We start from the raw sequence: 17,170 nt of genomic DNA on the forward strand, positions 1-17,170 counted from the left end.
CGGCCAATTAATGGTCTAAAACTAAAGCAAATCTAATTTGCTTTGTTGTCCACTTTAAAGTAACATCTACAAGATGATATACATATATATATAATTATTTTGTCTTTCATTAGATTGTTGTGCACAGTATCGTAAATTGTTATTGAAAGCACTATGAATTTATGGTGCACTGTAAACGATTAATAATATCCCTGTGCCAAATATTTTGTAGCGATAAATTTTTTATTTTTTACTCGTTTACAACATTGAAGATTGTATATTTCAAAACAACTGCACATGGACAAGCCTGTCAGGCCCTTTTGAATTTGAGCTCCTCACCTCTTCTAACTTCACATTTGCCTGAAAAAGTCTGCCTGGGCGCTGCCATGCAATCCTCAGGCCATTTTCATTTGTGGTAAGGAAAATTCTCTATATTTATTATTCCTGAACAAAATAAAAAAAAAATTGTCCAATTCAAAGAAAATACAATATTTACATATACTTAAAAAAAAAATCATGTCGCTAATATTGACCAAATAAATATTAAAAAAATACAATTTCTCCTTATTTTGCTTAGAACGATCGTACACATTTGAATTTTCTTTCCACATTTTTAAGTTTCTATACAATTCAGGAAACAATGGGCTAAGATGTAATGCATTTGAAAGTCAAAGCTGGTTGAGACGGTCAAGATGCATAATTCGTTCTATAAAATAACACCAAATATCTAGCTTTGAGCTATTGGACTGAACGTATGAACACCTTTCTAAAGTCAAAATGATTCCAAGCAACATAATTAATTATTTTCCTTATATGTATGAACTTTCACTACTTTTCCTTTGGAATCTGGTGCATTATTAGTGATAGTACGTCTGCTTTCATAATCTTTAAGATGGCCCCATGAATCAGAATCACCATGGGCTTCATTTGACTATTTCATACAGTTATATTACGACGCGAATAAGTCTGGAAGATCTGTCTATAAGACAAGACGATATTAGTGAAGAGGCTTTCAAAGTTAATTAAAAGGAGGTAAAGATTTAAGTTTTGTAATGTACCACTTCACATAAACTGATAGTAATGATCTTTCCTGTCCCAATTGTTATCGGGCACATTCATGTAATAGTTTGATTAGTGGTCCTAAAAAGATGCGCGTTCCCCTTTTCTCTTTCGCTTATAAACTGAGATACAATTATATCGCAAGCTCAAAGATAGATACAAAGTATATAGTAGACTTTATCAAATTATACAGATGATTTGAACTCTTAACCTCCTTCAACTTGAAAGATTTAAAGTTTGCTCTTCAAGTGTAAGGGGACTATGACCATTAATCTTAGTATAAAAGTCTCGAAAATGCAATCATTCTACCAATTTTCTTTTCGGTGAGTAGGAAGTTAACAACTTGAGTAGTAAAGTACAGACCACCACCAATGTTATGCCCTTCAGGGCATTCCATATTCAACCCACTTTTAGGTTTGAACTCTTGGTTTTGTGGATCCCCTCTTACCAGTTTCAGTTCCAACCTTAAAAAAACTATGAACCAGGATAACCATATATGGAATAACACTCCTTATAAGCTCTTAAAGATCACTCATAATTTTCAATCCGATATTAAATTTTTATGGTGTTACAATCCACCCCTTTAAGGCACACGCGTCCACACGTATGAGACCCTAGCTCTGAGTGTTGAACCGACTCTGATACAACTGAAACAACCTAACCCACTTTTAGGTTCGTACCCTTATTTTGACAGATTTCAACCTACTCCTAGCGATTTTAACTCTAACCCCAAAAAAGTTAGGAACTAAGACAACCATGTATGTAATAATTTCTTTTATAAGCTTTCTAATATCCCTCACAATATTCGTATTATGGTGTTACACTATGTTGCCTAAATCAAACAAAAGGGAAAGTGATGAAAAAGGATAACTTTGTTAAAAATATGGTTATGAATAAAAAATGGAAATATTTTTTCTGTGATTGAATTTTTTTATACATTGATTTTTTTTTTTTTTGGTTGGTGGAGCATTCTTTTTCCGAACAAAATTGTGAGCTGTCTTCCTTAATTGCGCTGACATAGGTGCATTCAGGTATCAATCATCTGACCTTGACCTTTTTCAACTTGAATTTATGACAAAATATTGAACTTGCAGTTAATGTTGTGTGCGAAAGTCCAGCATAATTAAATATGGTTTGAAGGTTTTTTAAAATCTTTCTCTGCCCTAAAATTCAAGTCAATCTTGAACATATTCAACCACCCTCCTTCTCCATTAAGTTTTTACCAAACATACCAAAGAAGTACGTTAAATTTGACTGTCAAATGTTCATAAAGGATGAACAAGGCATCTTTTTTCTTCTAAAAGAATTTCCTAAAACGTTCCCAGAATTTTCAGCTTTTACATTGCTTCATTCTCATAAAGTTTACGTAATCTTCACGTATTAACTTCATTATTTGACTAAAGAAAGTTAATGGTAAATGGATTTTAGACTGATTAAGTCTGTATTTTTAGTCCCAACAGATTAAAAAGATCATAGAGCAGCATAATCTTCTGCCTATATAGAGTTGACCAACTTGACAGTAGCAGAGATTGATGGGAACTAATTAAATGAAAAAAAAATAAAAGTAAATAAGTTTTATTAGGCGGATTGACTCAAAGGGTCGGTGGAGGAGTGGGGCACGGCTGCTAGACAAGTAACCAGCCATGTGATTACGATAATCTATAATATTTGAAAGATGCCGGTCGAGTTTGACAAAATTTGACTCTTAAAAGGTCCAAATTTTAACAATAAACAACTCATATTTCTAAACCAAAGTTTCATGGTATGAGATGTTTTTTACTGTATAATGGCGTAAACAAATTATTTTGAGGAATAAGAAGGTGAAGAGCTCCCAACTCTCATTTCGCATCATATTTTCCCTGTATTCGATGGCAATAGGTATCAGATGAAAAACCTTATAGTTTATAGTTGTGCTTGCTATACCATGCCATGGATTTCACTCAATCTCATATTCTTTTATAGTTGTGCTTGCTTTACCATGGATTTCACTCAATCTCAGATTCATAAATATATGCAAATCCATCTCTTGACGTTTACTTGTTTACAAGTGTTTTCTAGTGGGTTGCTGCAACGAACCGGGCGAGCGGCAGATAGACGGTTAGTCTTTGTTTTAAATTCCCGATACACCAATTCTCTATGCTACAAATAGGAGATCACCAAAAAGCAGCACTTCGAGACATCAAAAGCAGACATTATAATACCTTAGGCAGATGAGTGGTTGGGAGGGGGAGCTCCAACTCTTTTCTCTGAATAACAGTGGTGTAGCCACATTGTTGCTAGTGTAGGCAGTTGCCCACACTAGCCTCATAAAATTAGTTTAACATATATGTAAATGTTTTGATATATTTGATTATTATACATGTAAGTGCCCGAAAGAAATTATAGGTATTCAATGAGTGCTCCTACAAAAAAAAAAAAAAAAATCTAGCTCCGCTAGTGTTGAGTAACATGATAAAATACTCTTCCACTCACTCAAAATTGTTTATAGGTAATAATAGTGTTACTCAATTTGATTACTTAATAATATTTCCATGAGTTCTGCTGCTGCCATTAATGAAGCAAGTTTATTGGATGAAATTGTTGATGAAGGAATGAATGATAATAAAAACCAAACAAAGGGATTCGAAATCGGCAGGCAAAATCTTGTAAAGTTAATTCCTTTGCATCACCGCTCCACCACAATGATAAAAGTGAGACGTGTAGAGATTTGGTGTGCAAAACATTCTTGGGTTCACATCCACGCGTTTGCTTGCCCATCAAGGGACCCCTGGAAGTGGACGGTGGTGTGGACCATGAAAAGAGCCAAATCCAAATCGGCATGGCCCAGACCCGGTTCTCTTCCCTGTTCACAACGGCAACTTGGGTCGCGTTCACATGCAACAATCAAAAACTTCTCAACACCCATCAAAAGTTTGGAAGCAAGAAAAGAAAAGTCCCATCCCTAAGTTGTTTTCTTGTAAGCAGACAAGTGTGGACGCCTTTACAAAGTTTGAATTAAGCAGAAAATTATATTAAAAGAAAAAAAATTCCAAGACCATGACTGTGTCATCAAAACCATATTGGTAGTTGGCTCTCTTTATATATATATGTATGTATGTATATATATTCCAATCTGATATGGGCACCTAGATGAACTTCTCCATCGACTGTATTATTCTATATTTACTTGGGAGTTGAAGGTCGCAACCATAAATTAACTTCTAAACTTTCAGTAAGAAGGGTTTCGGCTTCATGTCTTTCTTTCATGCAAACAATCAGATAATGATCTATATGATGAAATTATTTTCCTGTGTGTCTGTGCCGATTGAATTGAATTGTTGAAAGAGACAAGTCCAACAGCACTAGTGATCAGGTCAATAACTCAGACATGCGTTGCCAATGATGGTCCATCCTGTGTACGTGTTTGTGTTTGTGTGTGTGCGTGTTCTGCGTCCATGCACATGCGCTTACGTCCTTGCTGACAGGAACTATTGAATGTTGAGACATCTGAACTGGTCAAGACTGCCAAGACTCCTACATTGTCCACTAAATTTAACTAAAAATGTTCATGATTTTATGCAAAACATTATAAAAAAAAATCATCCCAGCCTCTCAGGGGAACGATTTTTTGACGTTTGTGTGAAAATTAAAGAGTTGTCTAATTATAGTTGGGTGAGTCGCCGAGTTGGTTTGGGAATCGTCCGAGTCAGCTCGGATCACTTAAAAACCTGGCCATGAGTCAAGCTTAGCCCGGCTCGCTCCTAACTCGGCCTGACTCGCTCCTAATTCGTCCAGTCACGTTACTCCCATTGGAGACTGAGAGAGCGAGAGTCATATTGGATGATCTAGTGCCACTGGAGTTGGTCGGCCCAAATCAATCATTTACTAAAAATAACTAGAGATGCAAATGGGCCAGAAATATTTGATTAAAATTTTCAAATTAGATCTATGTACATGGAGCTAGTAAACAAATAGAATCCAAATAGTAATTGGATTAGGTGAATGAATTGGACACGGAATCTGAAATCTGATCTAGTCCAACCAGTTACATGCAAATACTGTCTAGTAACGTCTGAAGGATCTGGATTCAGAATAAACAAATCTAGGTTTAATTGCGAATATGAACCCAAACCTAATGAGGAGAAACCGATTTGGTGGATTTACTAAATGCTGGATCAGAATTCAGTCAAACCCGTATCCGTCTCTAGCTAAAAATATTAATCTATAGAAAGACTCCCACCTGACTTGATGGATAAATATTCTCTGTATCTTTTGTTTGCAGATGATTCACCTTCAATACAGATTTCGTGACGTTGGCATAAACTAGTAGGAGTGCACCATTTTTTGGAGCCATTATTTAGTGGCTTTGGATATCTAAAATATATAGTCTTAGAGAATCCTCGTTGATTTATTCAAAAGAATTTTACAGAAAAGCTGTCCAGCTTTTGATGGTATAACAAAATCATGCTTAAGTTTGAGCTTTTTTTTTTTTATCAACTTCTCCTTTTATATGCAGTTAAATGGTTATAATGAAAGAATCTCAAAGTTAAGCGAGTTTTTTTTTTTTTTTCATCACCCTTCCAAAAGTTGAGTATGTTCTTAGTTATCTTTAAGTACAAGGAAAGGCAGTTGAACAAAAGGCATTTGGAATTTTGGCTCATGGTGAACTTGGACAGTTTTTCTTTTTAAAAGTAAAAGGCTAATGGAATTTGGAACTAACTTGCTTTTTTACTATACCACTTCAAGGATGTGCAGAAGACTAACTGAGAATTTCTTGATTTTTCTAATTATAAGCAAACTCAGGTTGGGGAGATCCCTATTAGATTACACAATTGTATCAAATTATTAAGCGAAGGATAAATTAGTCATCCACCATTTCTTGCTAAAATACTTGAAATACTGTAACAAAGCATTTTATGAATTTGCCCTAATGTTTAAAAAATGTATATATAACAGTAACAAACTATTTCTATTATGAAACGGTCCCTACGAAACTGACAACAAATTGTTCAACTGATCAACAAGTTACTGCAATGTAGTGTTTCATGAATTTATCTCAAATTTTGAGGCAGAATCATTGAACAATAACAATCTGTTATGGGTGCCAAACGGCTCCTAAGAGTATGTTAGGGTTATCACAAAACCAAATATATAATCCATGTGGTCGAGCAACTTACCCATAGGGTCAGCTGTTCTCAGTTCATTCTTATAGCCAATTTAGCCTTACTAAACTTACAAGTTCTTGCTTAGAGTTCAAGAAGCAAAGGTAGAGTTTGATTGCACTTCTAGTTGGAAAAACATTTCCAGAGAAAGTCAAGAGGAAAATACAAGACGGAAAATCTCGCCTAATATCATATTCGAATCATGTTTGGTAAACCAGAGAGAGAGAGAGAAAAAAAAAAAAGTAAAAAAAGGTTTTGTGTGTTTGATGAGTGATCGATCATAAGGTGTTCCAAGTCGAAGACATTAAATCAAGCCCCCACGATGCCACTGTACTCTCCAAGCTTTCCCATGATATTTTTTTTTCCAACAAGTTGAAGATGAGCCAAGGGATACGGAGCAGCTCATCTCGATTTCCGGCCATCGGCGATCGAATTCTCCGGCTTCCAGAAAACACCACAATAAGAGAACATATGAAAAAGGGCATCGAAATATAAAATTCACAACTTTGTTTTAATGCCAAGTACACTAAAATTATTCCTTGGTTTTTAATTTATACGCATTTGCTAGCCAAAAGCGAGCCCATTTTGGTATGTAGTGGTAAGTCCTGGACCCAGGGTATGGGCGAGGGAAAGACTACAGGGACCTATAGGTAGGGGTAGGCACCTCTCCAACTTAACCAATACTGTTTATGTATTCTTTTTAACTAGCATACGAGCATATCATAAGGCATGTAGTGCTTGTTGCAGGCCATTTTTCGGGTCCCACTGAGCTTGTGCGCTCCCAAATCTGAACCATTGTATCATGTCCATGTCCGTGGTGACAACTGACAAACCCTAAATGGTGGAAGACTTGGACACCACTAAAGAAAGATGATCTTCTAAGGCAAAATTGATCGAGTTTATCATGCATGCAAAAAGTTCAACTCATCCATCACTAGCAAAATACAGATAATTCATGCTCGAAATCATCCGGAAGTTTGAAAAATGCGACTGGATTTCGGAAAAATTTGTCACATGGATGCGGGCTTGCAACCAAATTGGCAAAGTGAGCTAGGTCTTAACTGTCATGTGGGCAGCCATGGTTCAAATCCTGTCGCCATAACTTTTAATTTGAATCCAATCGGAAGTCATTTCTTATATCAAACAAATCTAATATATGGTGACATGCATGGTTTGCAAAGTTTATACCCAAATCCGGGTTCGGACTCGAGGTTTAAATTATGGTAATTCTACAGATTGATTCTCTAATTCATATAGTTTATGTGGGTAGGTCTGGTTGACTGTATTGGAACTAAAACACGAACCTGATTCAGATGCACTCAACGTACAAATATGTAGATCAAAGAATTGGCGACCCAATATTGGATCCATGATGATCAGTATAATACCAGTGCATCCATAGGCAGTGAAACCTGAACTCAAACTGGTCAAGCATAGTTTTTCAAATTCATAGTCAACCAGGTTTGTTTAATTTTTTGCATGCCATTCACATTATTGCAGTTCTTGCTTGTTACCAATAAAAAAAGGTATTTCATAATATAAAATATGGCAAAAGAAGAGCCTCACTATGATATATTAAAGTGCATAAAAGGAACATTAGAATAATATCGTATCAAATATATTTGCGTTTCCAACTTGAATCTACCCTTTTTGTATACCAATCAACACCTCGAAATGTAGATAAGGGCCCATTTTTCTCCCATGCATAGTGTAATCCACGTATCTGCCGTCGTCGTCACTGTCCTTCTGCGTATGGAGAAAGTTTTGAATATTAAATGAAGAATAAGAAGTGAATGGAAGATTAAAAAAAATGTAGAAATTGCATGAAGCTGTTCCATCTATGGCCTGGCATTGAGGGAGACTAGTTTTTATATTTGTTCACTCAAATAGCACGCGTTATTATTTCGTTGAAAGTGAAAATTTTACAAGTAATTTGTTAGTCATTCAGTCATGTTAACCAAGAAACTCTTCTTTTTCTAAAAGAAAATGGAATGTAAGAAAACCAATAAGCTTTACAAAGACAACACTAAGAAAAAGTTCAGAGAAGAGACATGGTAGTGCAAAGACTTGTTTATGGTTTTCAGCTTGAAACCTTTCATGCTCCCTACTTACCACATGTACATGGTTAACTCATTTGATGATTTTCGTACATCTTGACCTTCATATTTTAATAGTGGCTTACATGACTGTCATGGTCTTTGTAGCTCGTTCGTATGTGTGTGTGTCGAAAACTGATAGCTATCAGAACCTCATATACAAGACTTGATAAGAATCATTTGGGTTGTAGATTCTAACCATATCATACAGCGGAAATTAAGTTGTAAATATAGAATTTTCGAAAAGTTGAAAATACCCTTCAAAGGAAATAAGATGTTCTGTTTATATACACTCATTTGTTTCTTTCATTCTCTTTCATTTGAAGAGTATTTCGGACATCCAATTAATTTTCATTATTTGTTTTGCTTGGAATAGATTGCCAGACGACTCCCATCAATTCTGATGAACTGTTTCTTCCTCACTTCAAAGAAGTGGATGCGTGGAATGACGAACTGAAAACAAAGTATCAAAAGAACCAGAAAAAAAAAAAAATTAATCTCACCTGAGATTCTGCAGTAGCTTTGTGTTTCATTCACTTTTTATCTTCGCTTGTGAGTGTCGTCCTTGTTGGGCTTCATGACACTCAAACAACCACCTTGAAAACAACTAAAATATTGTAAAATAGAGTACAAAAAGATAAAAATAGAACTAATAAAAGAGAGTAGGATCTCACATGAGATTTTCGGCGGTCTTCTTTTTACCGAAAGTAAGTGCTTCTTCCTCAGTACTCAAAAGAAGTGAGCATATGAAATGAGGAACTGAAATACAGGTCGAAAAATAATAATGATTTGGTTGCTGAACTCTCTCTTGTAATTTGCTTGCGACATCTATGCTTTCTCAGTTCATAATTCATGATGGGGTCGTTTGGCAGCGAAAACACTATATAGGTGTTTCATGAATCTACTTCAAAGATTAAACTAGATTTATAAGACATTAGAACTAACAATGTTCTATGAATCTGGCCCAACATTTGAGGTAGATTCAGTTAAGTTATATTCATAAGACATTAGAACTAACAATGTTATATGAATCTAGCCCAACATTTGAGGTAGATTCATAAAATACTCACATAGTATTTCTGCTGCCAAACAATGATTTCTAAACGAAAAATTATGTATCGGTCAAACTGATTCAGTTTCTTCGTAATGGTGCACGGATTTGATTGAGAAATGCTCTAAAAAACTAGCAGCTTACCATTAGCCATCTTCCAGAAGCGTACTGCTAGTTGTGGAGTTGTAATGCAGTAAGTACTTATAAAACAAATTTAATATTAAAAAGACATGAAAAGGGTAATTTAGTTTTAGCGTTTCTGTCCAAGGAACATGTTTGATGCTCCGTCAGTATTTATTAAAGAAAGGAAAGAAACGAACGGTAGAATATTTTATATGCTCAAATGTTGGAATTCTTTGAGTTGAATATTTAGGAAAATGGTTAAAATCCATAGCTAGAGAATGAGGTATGGAATATTATAATATGAGGACAATGCTTGAATGGGTTTGTACATAATCCACCACGGAAAATAGTTTTGGTTAAATTATAAATTATTATCTAGGTAATACAGTAAACTCTATATTTTTTAACTATATATAGCACTTACTCTGGCATCTAATTCTAGAATCTTTTGAGACATGCATACAAGTAGTGACAGAATAAGATCTCTTTATTTGTATCATTGACAATAACATGTTTATTGTTAGGAAGTTATTATTATATCATATAATTATTATTTTGAATATCAGTAGAAAATAAGGTGATTTAAGTATAATTGATCATGTAATGAATATTATTATGTATGGTTAAGAAAGCTAATACAAGCTAATGAACTTACAACTTGCTTTTTTTTTATCAAGGGCATCTTGATCTTTTTATCATATTAACTCCAGCTCAAATTAGTTATCACTCAGGTTAATGAGCAAATCATTGTTTTTCAATAGTAAAACAGCTAGTTACCGTCAGTTCTTTAGGTGACTTTAAAAAAAAATGTTAAAAATGGAAATTAGGAAGGCATGGATATACTGTTAAAATCAAGTAAATTCAGAAAGAAACAAATCTTGACAGTTGCAGTGAAGAGGTCCTAATGAATCTAACTATTTAAACTGTGTGCCTTTTGGTTGTTCTGTTAGAACGGGAAGGAAAGAAGAAAGGTGGGGAGACATCTAACAGGGAATCTGAAAATTGATGGCTAATGTGATTGTATAAGTCATCTTCTTTTATGTTATGCTCCACAGTTCTTTGTTGGACATCTAGTCACCTTCACCTTGTCGACCACAAAATGTTGTTATATATATGTGTGGGTTGCCCATAATGGTTTTGTAAAGAGCAGTAGTGGACCTTCCAGTGTAAAACATTCCAACACACTGGGGCTATAAGAAGAGCTCAGTGAGCCACATGAGTTTTCGAGCGACCATGGACATTGAGCACCAACTTCAGCAAGGGGCAAGTCATGCTCAGACTGGCACTACCTTCATCAAGACATGCTTTAATGGCCTTAATGCACTTGCAGGTCTCTCTCTCTCTCTCTCCCTAATGGTGTCTCGTTTCTCCTTTCTCTTTCGGTTTCTCTTGATAATGGTTTCTCCTTTTTGAAGGTTCTTCCAGCAAGCTTGTTAAAAGTTTGGCACCATAGTATTAGCACTGAACTCTCTCTCTCTCTCTCTCTCTCTCGCTTTCTCTTTCTGCTTGTACGACAATGGTGCTTGCTTCGTAAAGGCGAAGCAGATTTTGTGATGGCAGCCCGAACAAAAAGAACAGTGCATGTTAGGGATCAGACACACCGGTTATGTTCGTCCTGCCATTCAAAAACTACTGTTATTTGCTCGTTTCATTTTTTCCTTAGAGGAAGGAACAGTTTTCAATTTTGTTGCCTTCATTTTTTTTCTTTTTTGTGCTTATAAGGAGTTCACTTGCCCCTAGTGGTTCAGAGACGGTCAGTTCTTAGTTTGAGTAATTCTCAAGATGGTTGGCTCAATGGTTAGGGAAAGGGTTGGTAGGTGGCAAGTTGCTATTTCAAATTTCTCAGCATCAATTGTCTGTGCTACAAAAAAGATGCCACTAACTTCTACGTGGCACCTGAAGACATGAAAGTAGACTTTTTACATTAGGGAGATGAAGAGTTTGGTAAGAACTTCGGCTCTCTTTTGAGTGGCAGTCCCTGGTTTGAGTAGCATGACCACTCGCTTTACCTTATGGGCACATGAATAGATTTGAGGTTTTACGCCAATAACGTACTCTCAGTGCTGAATAAGAACGGTGAGATCGTGGGTCAAACCTAACCTTTTCGCATCACTTGCAAAGTCAAAGGTTTAGTCAATGAAAAGTCGGTATGACAAGAGAAGCAGAAGCAGCATAGGGCAAGGAAAGGAACCACCAGTCATAACAAAGTGGTTCAATGCCAAATAAAAGCTGAGAATGGCTGCTTCCCTTTATACAATTAGGTGCTTGCCGCATCGCTTAGCTTTGGCTTCCCTTTAGTCAAAACACTCCTTTCAATCTATAGTTGGCATTAGTTCATCAGTTAGAAAGCACTCCTTTTTAACTAAGAATAGTGTGTTACTGTTTGGTAATTACCCCCAAACTATCAAACAGTAACAATACTTTTACTGTTACCAAATGTTTCCTTTGAAATTCAAAAGATTTTTTTCATTCCTTTATTTTAAAAAGTATATTTTCAAAAATAATTTTCTAATTTCAAGTTTCCAATCCATCAAACCCCTTAAAGATTTTCTTGTCTTTTCAAGCACTGAAACCTAGCATTTTCAAGCACTGAAACCTTTGGCCGGAACCAATAATCAGAATCCTCCCTTCTTGTAACACATGTCAAACAGACAGGAGGAACGCTAAAGAGTAATTGGATTCGCACATACAAGTACCTTCCGTCTTGAGGGTACTCTCAGTGAGCTATTGAAAAAATCGGCACTAGAGTTTTAGAACAGAAGTATTGCTGACATGAGTTCACGTTTCAAGGATCATAAAATTTGTTACATTTGCTCTTGTTGGGTGAAAACTAAACCAGCTGAATCGTGAGAGCAATATGGTTAAATAGCTCATAAGCTAGTAGGCTTTTTCAAATAACTTATAAGTCATGTACCTTTCACGCAAACGGCCAAGTGGATGGACACCCATAAGTTTTAAGCTGAAACACAGTGGGGTAGGCGACCGACAGGACAAAAAATGAAAGATAGTGTTGAGGTTGTGCTACCAGAGATGAGTTCTCCGGCTGAGAGTAGCTGCCACTGGTTATTACACTGTCGAGATGCCGCTAAGTTTCGCGTTTCAATTTCAGGTGCAGTTTCTAGTGGTAACGGGAAAAGGAAAGGTAGAAGCTGAAACTCAATGATGAGACCTGAACTTTGTCTCCCTCCACCTTGACCTTTGTCACAGTGCCATCTTCTCAAAAGCACAGTGGTGGAGAAGATTCTGCTGAGGTTTTCCTTCCTTTGAGCAAACCTATTAAGTGGTATGATCAGTGGGGGATTTTTCATCAAAAAGAACCCAAAAAAAGTATTACTTTTTTCAATGATTTATATGTGTGAAACAACAGAATGGTCAGAAGGGCTCTGCTGACCTTCGTTTGAACGTTACAAGTTGAAAACCCTTAATAAGTTGGCAAACAAATGAAGTGACTGTTTTTAATCAGAACTTTCTATGTTGCGATGGGTAAAAGAGATCAGTATTTTTAAGAATTGTAGTTCAAATCCCTACCTGACAATGAAGACCCATAAATGAAAAGAAAGAACTCTCACTAATTCTTTCTTCTCTGCAGGAGTTGGTATATTATCAATACCATACGCACTTTCAGAAGGAGGATGGGTAAGCTTGATCTTTCTGGTTCTGGTAGCTGCTGTATGTTGCTATACAGGCATCCTTCTGAAAAGATGCATGGAAGCAGACCCACAGGTCAGAACCTATCAGGATGTTGGTGATCTTGCCTTTGGTACTAAAGGAAGAATCACAATCTCTGCTTTCTTATTCCTGGAGCTATTCTTGGTAGCTGTCGAGTTTCTGATACTAGAAGGTGACAACTTAGCAAAACTCTTTCCTCAACTAAGTTTTAGAGTAGGGGGACACGCGATTGGAGGAAGCCAAGCGTTCATAATCATCTCTGCTCTGGTGTTTCTCCCTACTGTTTGGCTAAGAAGCCTGAAGTTGCTCTCTTATGTGTCTGCTGGAGGTGTGGTGGCATCTGTGGTTCTTGTGGCTTCTGTCCTTTGGGCTGCTACAGTTGATGGTGTTGGTTTTCACCAGAAGGGAGAGGTTTTCAGGCTTAATGGCGTGCCCACTACTGTCAGCATCATCACCTTTTGTTATTGCGGGCATTCTTTATTCCCCACAATCTGTTCTTCAATGAAAGACAGAACTGAGTTCCCTAAGGTGAAGTTTTTTCTTTGTACGAGCTACAAAGTGAACTTATGCTCTCTCTCTATATGCAGGGAATCTTCTTGAGCCATATGGAACTTTTTTTGTTTAACTTTTTACTGTTTATGTTTACAATAGACGCGTGCTTTCGCGCACCACGTTTTGTAATTTAATCACCACGAATTCATCTTGGAAGATTTCCATTTAGGAGGGCTGCTTTGTCAATCGGTCTTTAAAAAGTCTCATTTCTGAATTTTTTTTTGTATAAAACCCAACTTTTGGTAGCAACTGTGAAATGATGACCACCTATATCATTGCCCTTAACTATGTCTAGAAACTCAGTTGAGCAGGAAGATATGATAGTAGTATCCTTCTTTTCACAAAGCACAAACTGTAGGTAGTATAAAATAGCATACTTTCAGCCTCTTCTTTTAGCAGTTGCCAGCAGTAGTTGAATCTGTGTCAAAAGAACTACAAACGTAAAGCTTGTTCTTTGTTTGTGACCGAGATAAAAGCCTCTAACCTAACACGCACACGGTGCAAGTGGTCATTAAATATTTCAAAGTCTTGCACGTCATCCTTTCCGTAAAAAATGATAATCTATGACATTGTATTGCAGGTACTGTTTGCTTGTTTTGTCATCTGCACGTTCAATTATGGATCAATGGCAGTACTCGGATACTTGATGTATGGAAATGAAGTAAAGTCTCAGCTGACGTTGAATCTTCCGGTGGAGAAGCTAAGCTCCAAAATAGCAATATATGTCACCTTGGTAAATCCTTTGACCAAATATGCACTGATCGTTACACCAATAGCTGCCACCATTGAAGACAACTTGATGTCAAAGAGGACCATCATCACCAGCCTCCTAACAAGAACCACGCTAGTGGCAAGCACTGTCCTTGTAGCTTTGGCTGTCCCATTCTTTGGGTACATGATGGCTTTGATAGGATCATTCCTCAGCATCACAGTTTCAGTCTTGTTTCCATGCATATGCTACTTGAAGATCTGCAAGGGCTACAGAAGGTCCAAGCTTGAGGTCGCAACAATTGCAGTGATTATGGTAGTGGGGTGTTTGATCGCTATTGAGGGTACCTATAGTTCTTTGCAAAAGATCATACAGCATCTAGGGTAAGTGAATTGCCAGATATAAAAGGTCCAAATGAAAATATAGAAATATCACTTTACAGGGGCGGCGAGGAATGCCAGCAGTAATTTCTCTTCTACACATGCATTCATGATTCAAATGGCCCCTTCAAGTTGTTTAGTGCTTTGGAATGAAGTCCCTCTCCGTGAACAATAATGTAGATAACTGTCACATATAATGTCACTGCAGCCAAAGTAGAAGAATATAATGATCCAGAAAATGTAAGACATTGTCAAATCGATGGAATTTCCAGCAAAAACAAACTATAATTCTGAGTTTCCACTTAATGTTGATAATTTTTCGTTGTCCTAAAAGCTGTACAAAAATTTGTTTGGTTCTGTAGGTCATAAATTAGTAGCTGTCCACACTTTTTACCACATGTTTTATACCTCAATCGCACTGCAACCCGGCTTACCATTGATGGGTCCTCTAACAGCCATACCTTCCCTTAGTTCCAACACATTCTCCCACTGAGAATTTGATGCATAAATGTTTGATAACAGTACATAGTTTCCACTGTAAGTTGGTTCCAACTCAAGTATAACAGACATGATTCGCCCTGCCAGAGCATCATTTCCATGGTATTTACATGCTCCAAGCAAGCTCCTCCACACTACAGAATCAGGCTTGATAGGCATAGACTCTACAAACTCAAATGCCTTAGCCACCAACCCTGCTCGACACAGAAGATCCACCATACATCCGTAATGGTCCATGCCTGGTGCAATTCCATGTTCCTTGACCATGGAATTGAAACACTGAAGGCCCTCATCTACCAATCCTGCATGACTACATCCATGCAAGACGCTCAGAAAAACAACATCATCAGGTCTGAACCCTTCCCTTTGCATCTGAATAAATCGAATAAGAGCAGCTCTTCCATGTCCATGTATTGATAGCCCCTTAATCATTGCCGTCCAAGAAACTAATGTCCTTTTTCTCATTCTGTTGAAAATCTGACATGCTTTCCCCAAGCTTCCACATTTTGCATGCATATCAATTAGTGCATTAGCTATCACAGTGTTCTCCCCAAACTCTTTTCTCCTGACGTAGTCATCTATCAATTCTGCAAGCAAGGAATAGCCAGACTTTGCACATGTACAAAGAATACCCAAGACGGCAACCTGATCAGGTTCAATATTTTGAGACTCCATTTCCCAGAAAAGCCTCAGTGCTGACTCAAACAGACCATTTTCAGTATAGCCATTGATCAAAGCCGTCCATGACACCACATTTTTTTCAGACATTCGATCAAAAAGTTGGTGAGCGGTACTTAACTGGCCACATTTACAGTACATGTCCACCAATGAGTTACAGACGAAGACGTCCACATTGACCACATTCTTCACCACATATCCATGCACCATCTTTCCCAATTTCAAGTTCGCAATATTAGAACAAGCGGAAAGGATGCTAACAACAGCAACCTCATTCGCCCTAAAATTTTCACTAATCATAGCACAAGACAGCCAAAGTGCCTCAAGAGGTTGACGCTTCTGAACATGCACAGCAATAACAGCATTCCATGACACCGAATCCCTGTAAGACATTCTATCAAACAACTGACGCGCGACCTGTACATCACCAAAAGAACCGTGCAATTTTAGGAGAGCAGTTTGTATGATCAGGCCCGAACTGAACCCCATTTTCAGAACATGGCAATGGACCATCTTGCCTTCACAATACCTCGAGGAGACGACACAAGCCCGGATCAAAAACTGAGCCGTGAAACTATCAACCTGAATTCCTCTCTTCCTCATATGGGCGTACACCAAAATCACCTTGAGTGGAGTGCTCGTCTTCAAATAACCCCTAAGAACTACGTTCCACGTGAAAGTACGTGCGTTTCCAATCCAATCAGCGATCAAGAAGGCGTGGTTCAAGCTCTCCAGAAGATGAAAAGCGGCGGCGAATTCGACCAATTTGGAGGCCACAAAAGGGTCGCGGACGAGTCCCGAGGCCACTGTTTGAGCGTGGATTTGGTAGAGTTGGTCCACCTCTTTGCATCTATGGAGTAGAGAGAGAAGGGAACCAAGGGACGGATAGTTGGCAGTTGATGCTCGCGCCGATAGGCAACGTTGGGATGATCTGGTCGCCACAGGAAAAAAAGAATAGCCACGATGCGAAGAGATCTCATAAGAGATGCAGAGCAGGATCTGCATTTGAGAGGTGGGAAGAAGGAACTGCGAAAGGGCAAGCCGCCACTAATAGTGGGGAAGAAGACGAAGCCTGAAAAATATCGCGTTTTCAATGTCCAATGTACTTAGTCGCAAAATATCGCTTGTGTTGAACGTACAGAGGTGTCAACGAGGACATTACTGCCATATTTGCTATAGTTTTGATGTTTTTCCACTTTTATGTGTTGGATTTTTCCTATGTAGTGTGTGTATAT

General features: G+C 37.5%; 2 protein-coding genes across 3 annotated transcripts; one reads left to right on the forward strand and one right to left on the reverse strand.

Moving 5' to 3' along the window:
* Nucleotides 1-10,604: 10,604 nt before the first annotated feature.
* LOC116248327 (amino acid transporter AVT1J-like) lies at nucleotides 10,605-15,074 on the forward strand. 2 transcript variants are annotated; one of them, XM_050076320.1, is made up of 4 exons: nucleotides 10,605-10,779; nucleotides 12,559-12,732; nucleotides 13,039-13,646; nucleotides 14,251-15,074. In XM_050076320.1, exons 3-4 carry the CDS (start codon nucleotides 13,155-13,157, stop codon nucleotides 14,764-14,766), a joined length of 1,008 nt encoding a protein of 335 aa, XP_049932277.1. In that variant the 5' UTR covers nucleotides 10,605-10,779; nucleotides 12,559-12,732; nucleotides 13,039-13,154; the 3' UTR covers nucleotides 14,767-15,074. The 2 variants fall into 2 exon arrangements, with proteins under 2 accessions (XP_049932277.1, XP_031476922.1); XM_031621062.2 differs by lacking the exon at nucleotides 12,559-12,732.
* A 78-nt stretch (nucleotides 15,075-15,152) lies between these two features.
* LOC116248325 (pentatricopeptide repeat-containing protein At1g08070, chloroplastic-like) lies at nucleotides 15,153-17,092 on the reverse strand. Its single transcript, XM_031621061.2, has one exon. The coding sequence runs from the start codon at nucleotides 16,938-16,940 to the stop codon at nucleotides 15,162-15,164; it is 1,779 nt and encodes a 592-aa protein (XP_031476921.1). The 5' UTR covers nucleotides 16,941-17,092; the 3' UTR covers nucleotides 15,153-15,161.
* Between the last annotated feature and the right edge of the window lie 78 nt (nucleotides 17,093-17,170).

This window comes from Nymphaea colorata, chromosome 2 (assembly GCF_008831285.2).
Source record: "Nymphaea colorata isolate Beijing-Zhang1983 chromosome 2, ASM883128v2, whole genome shotgun sequence".
NCBI classification, from domain to species: Eukaryota; Viridiplantae; Streptophyta; class Magnoliopsida; order Nymphaeales; family Nymphaeaceae; genus Nymphaea; species Nymphaea colorata.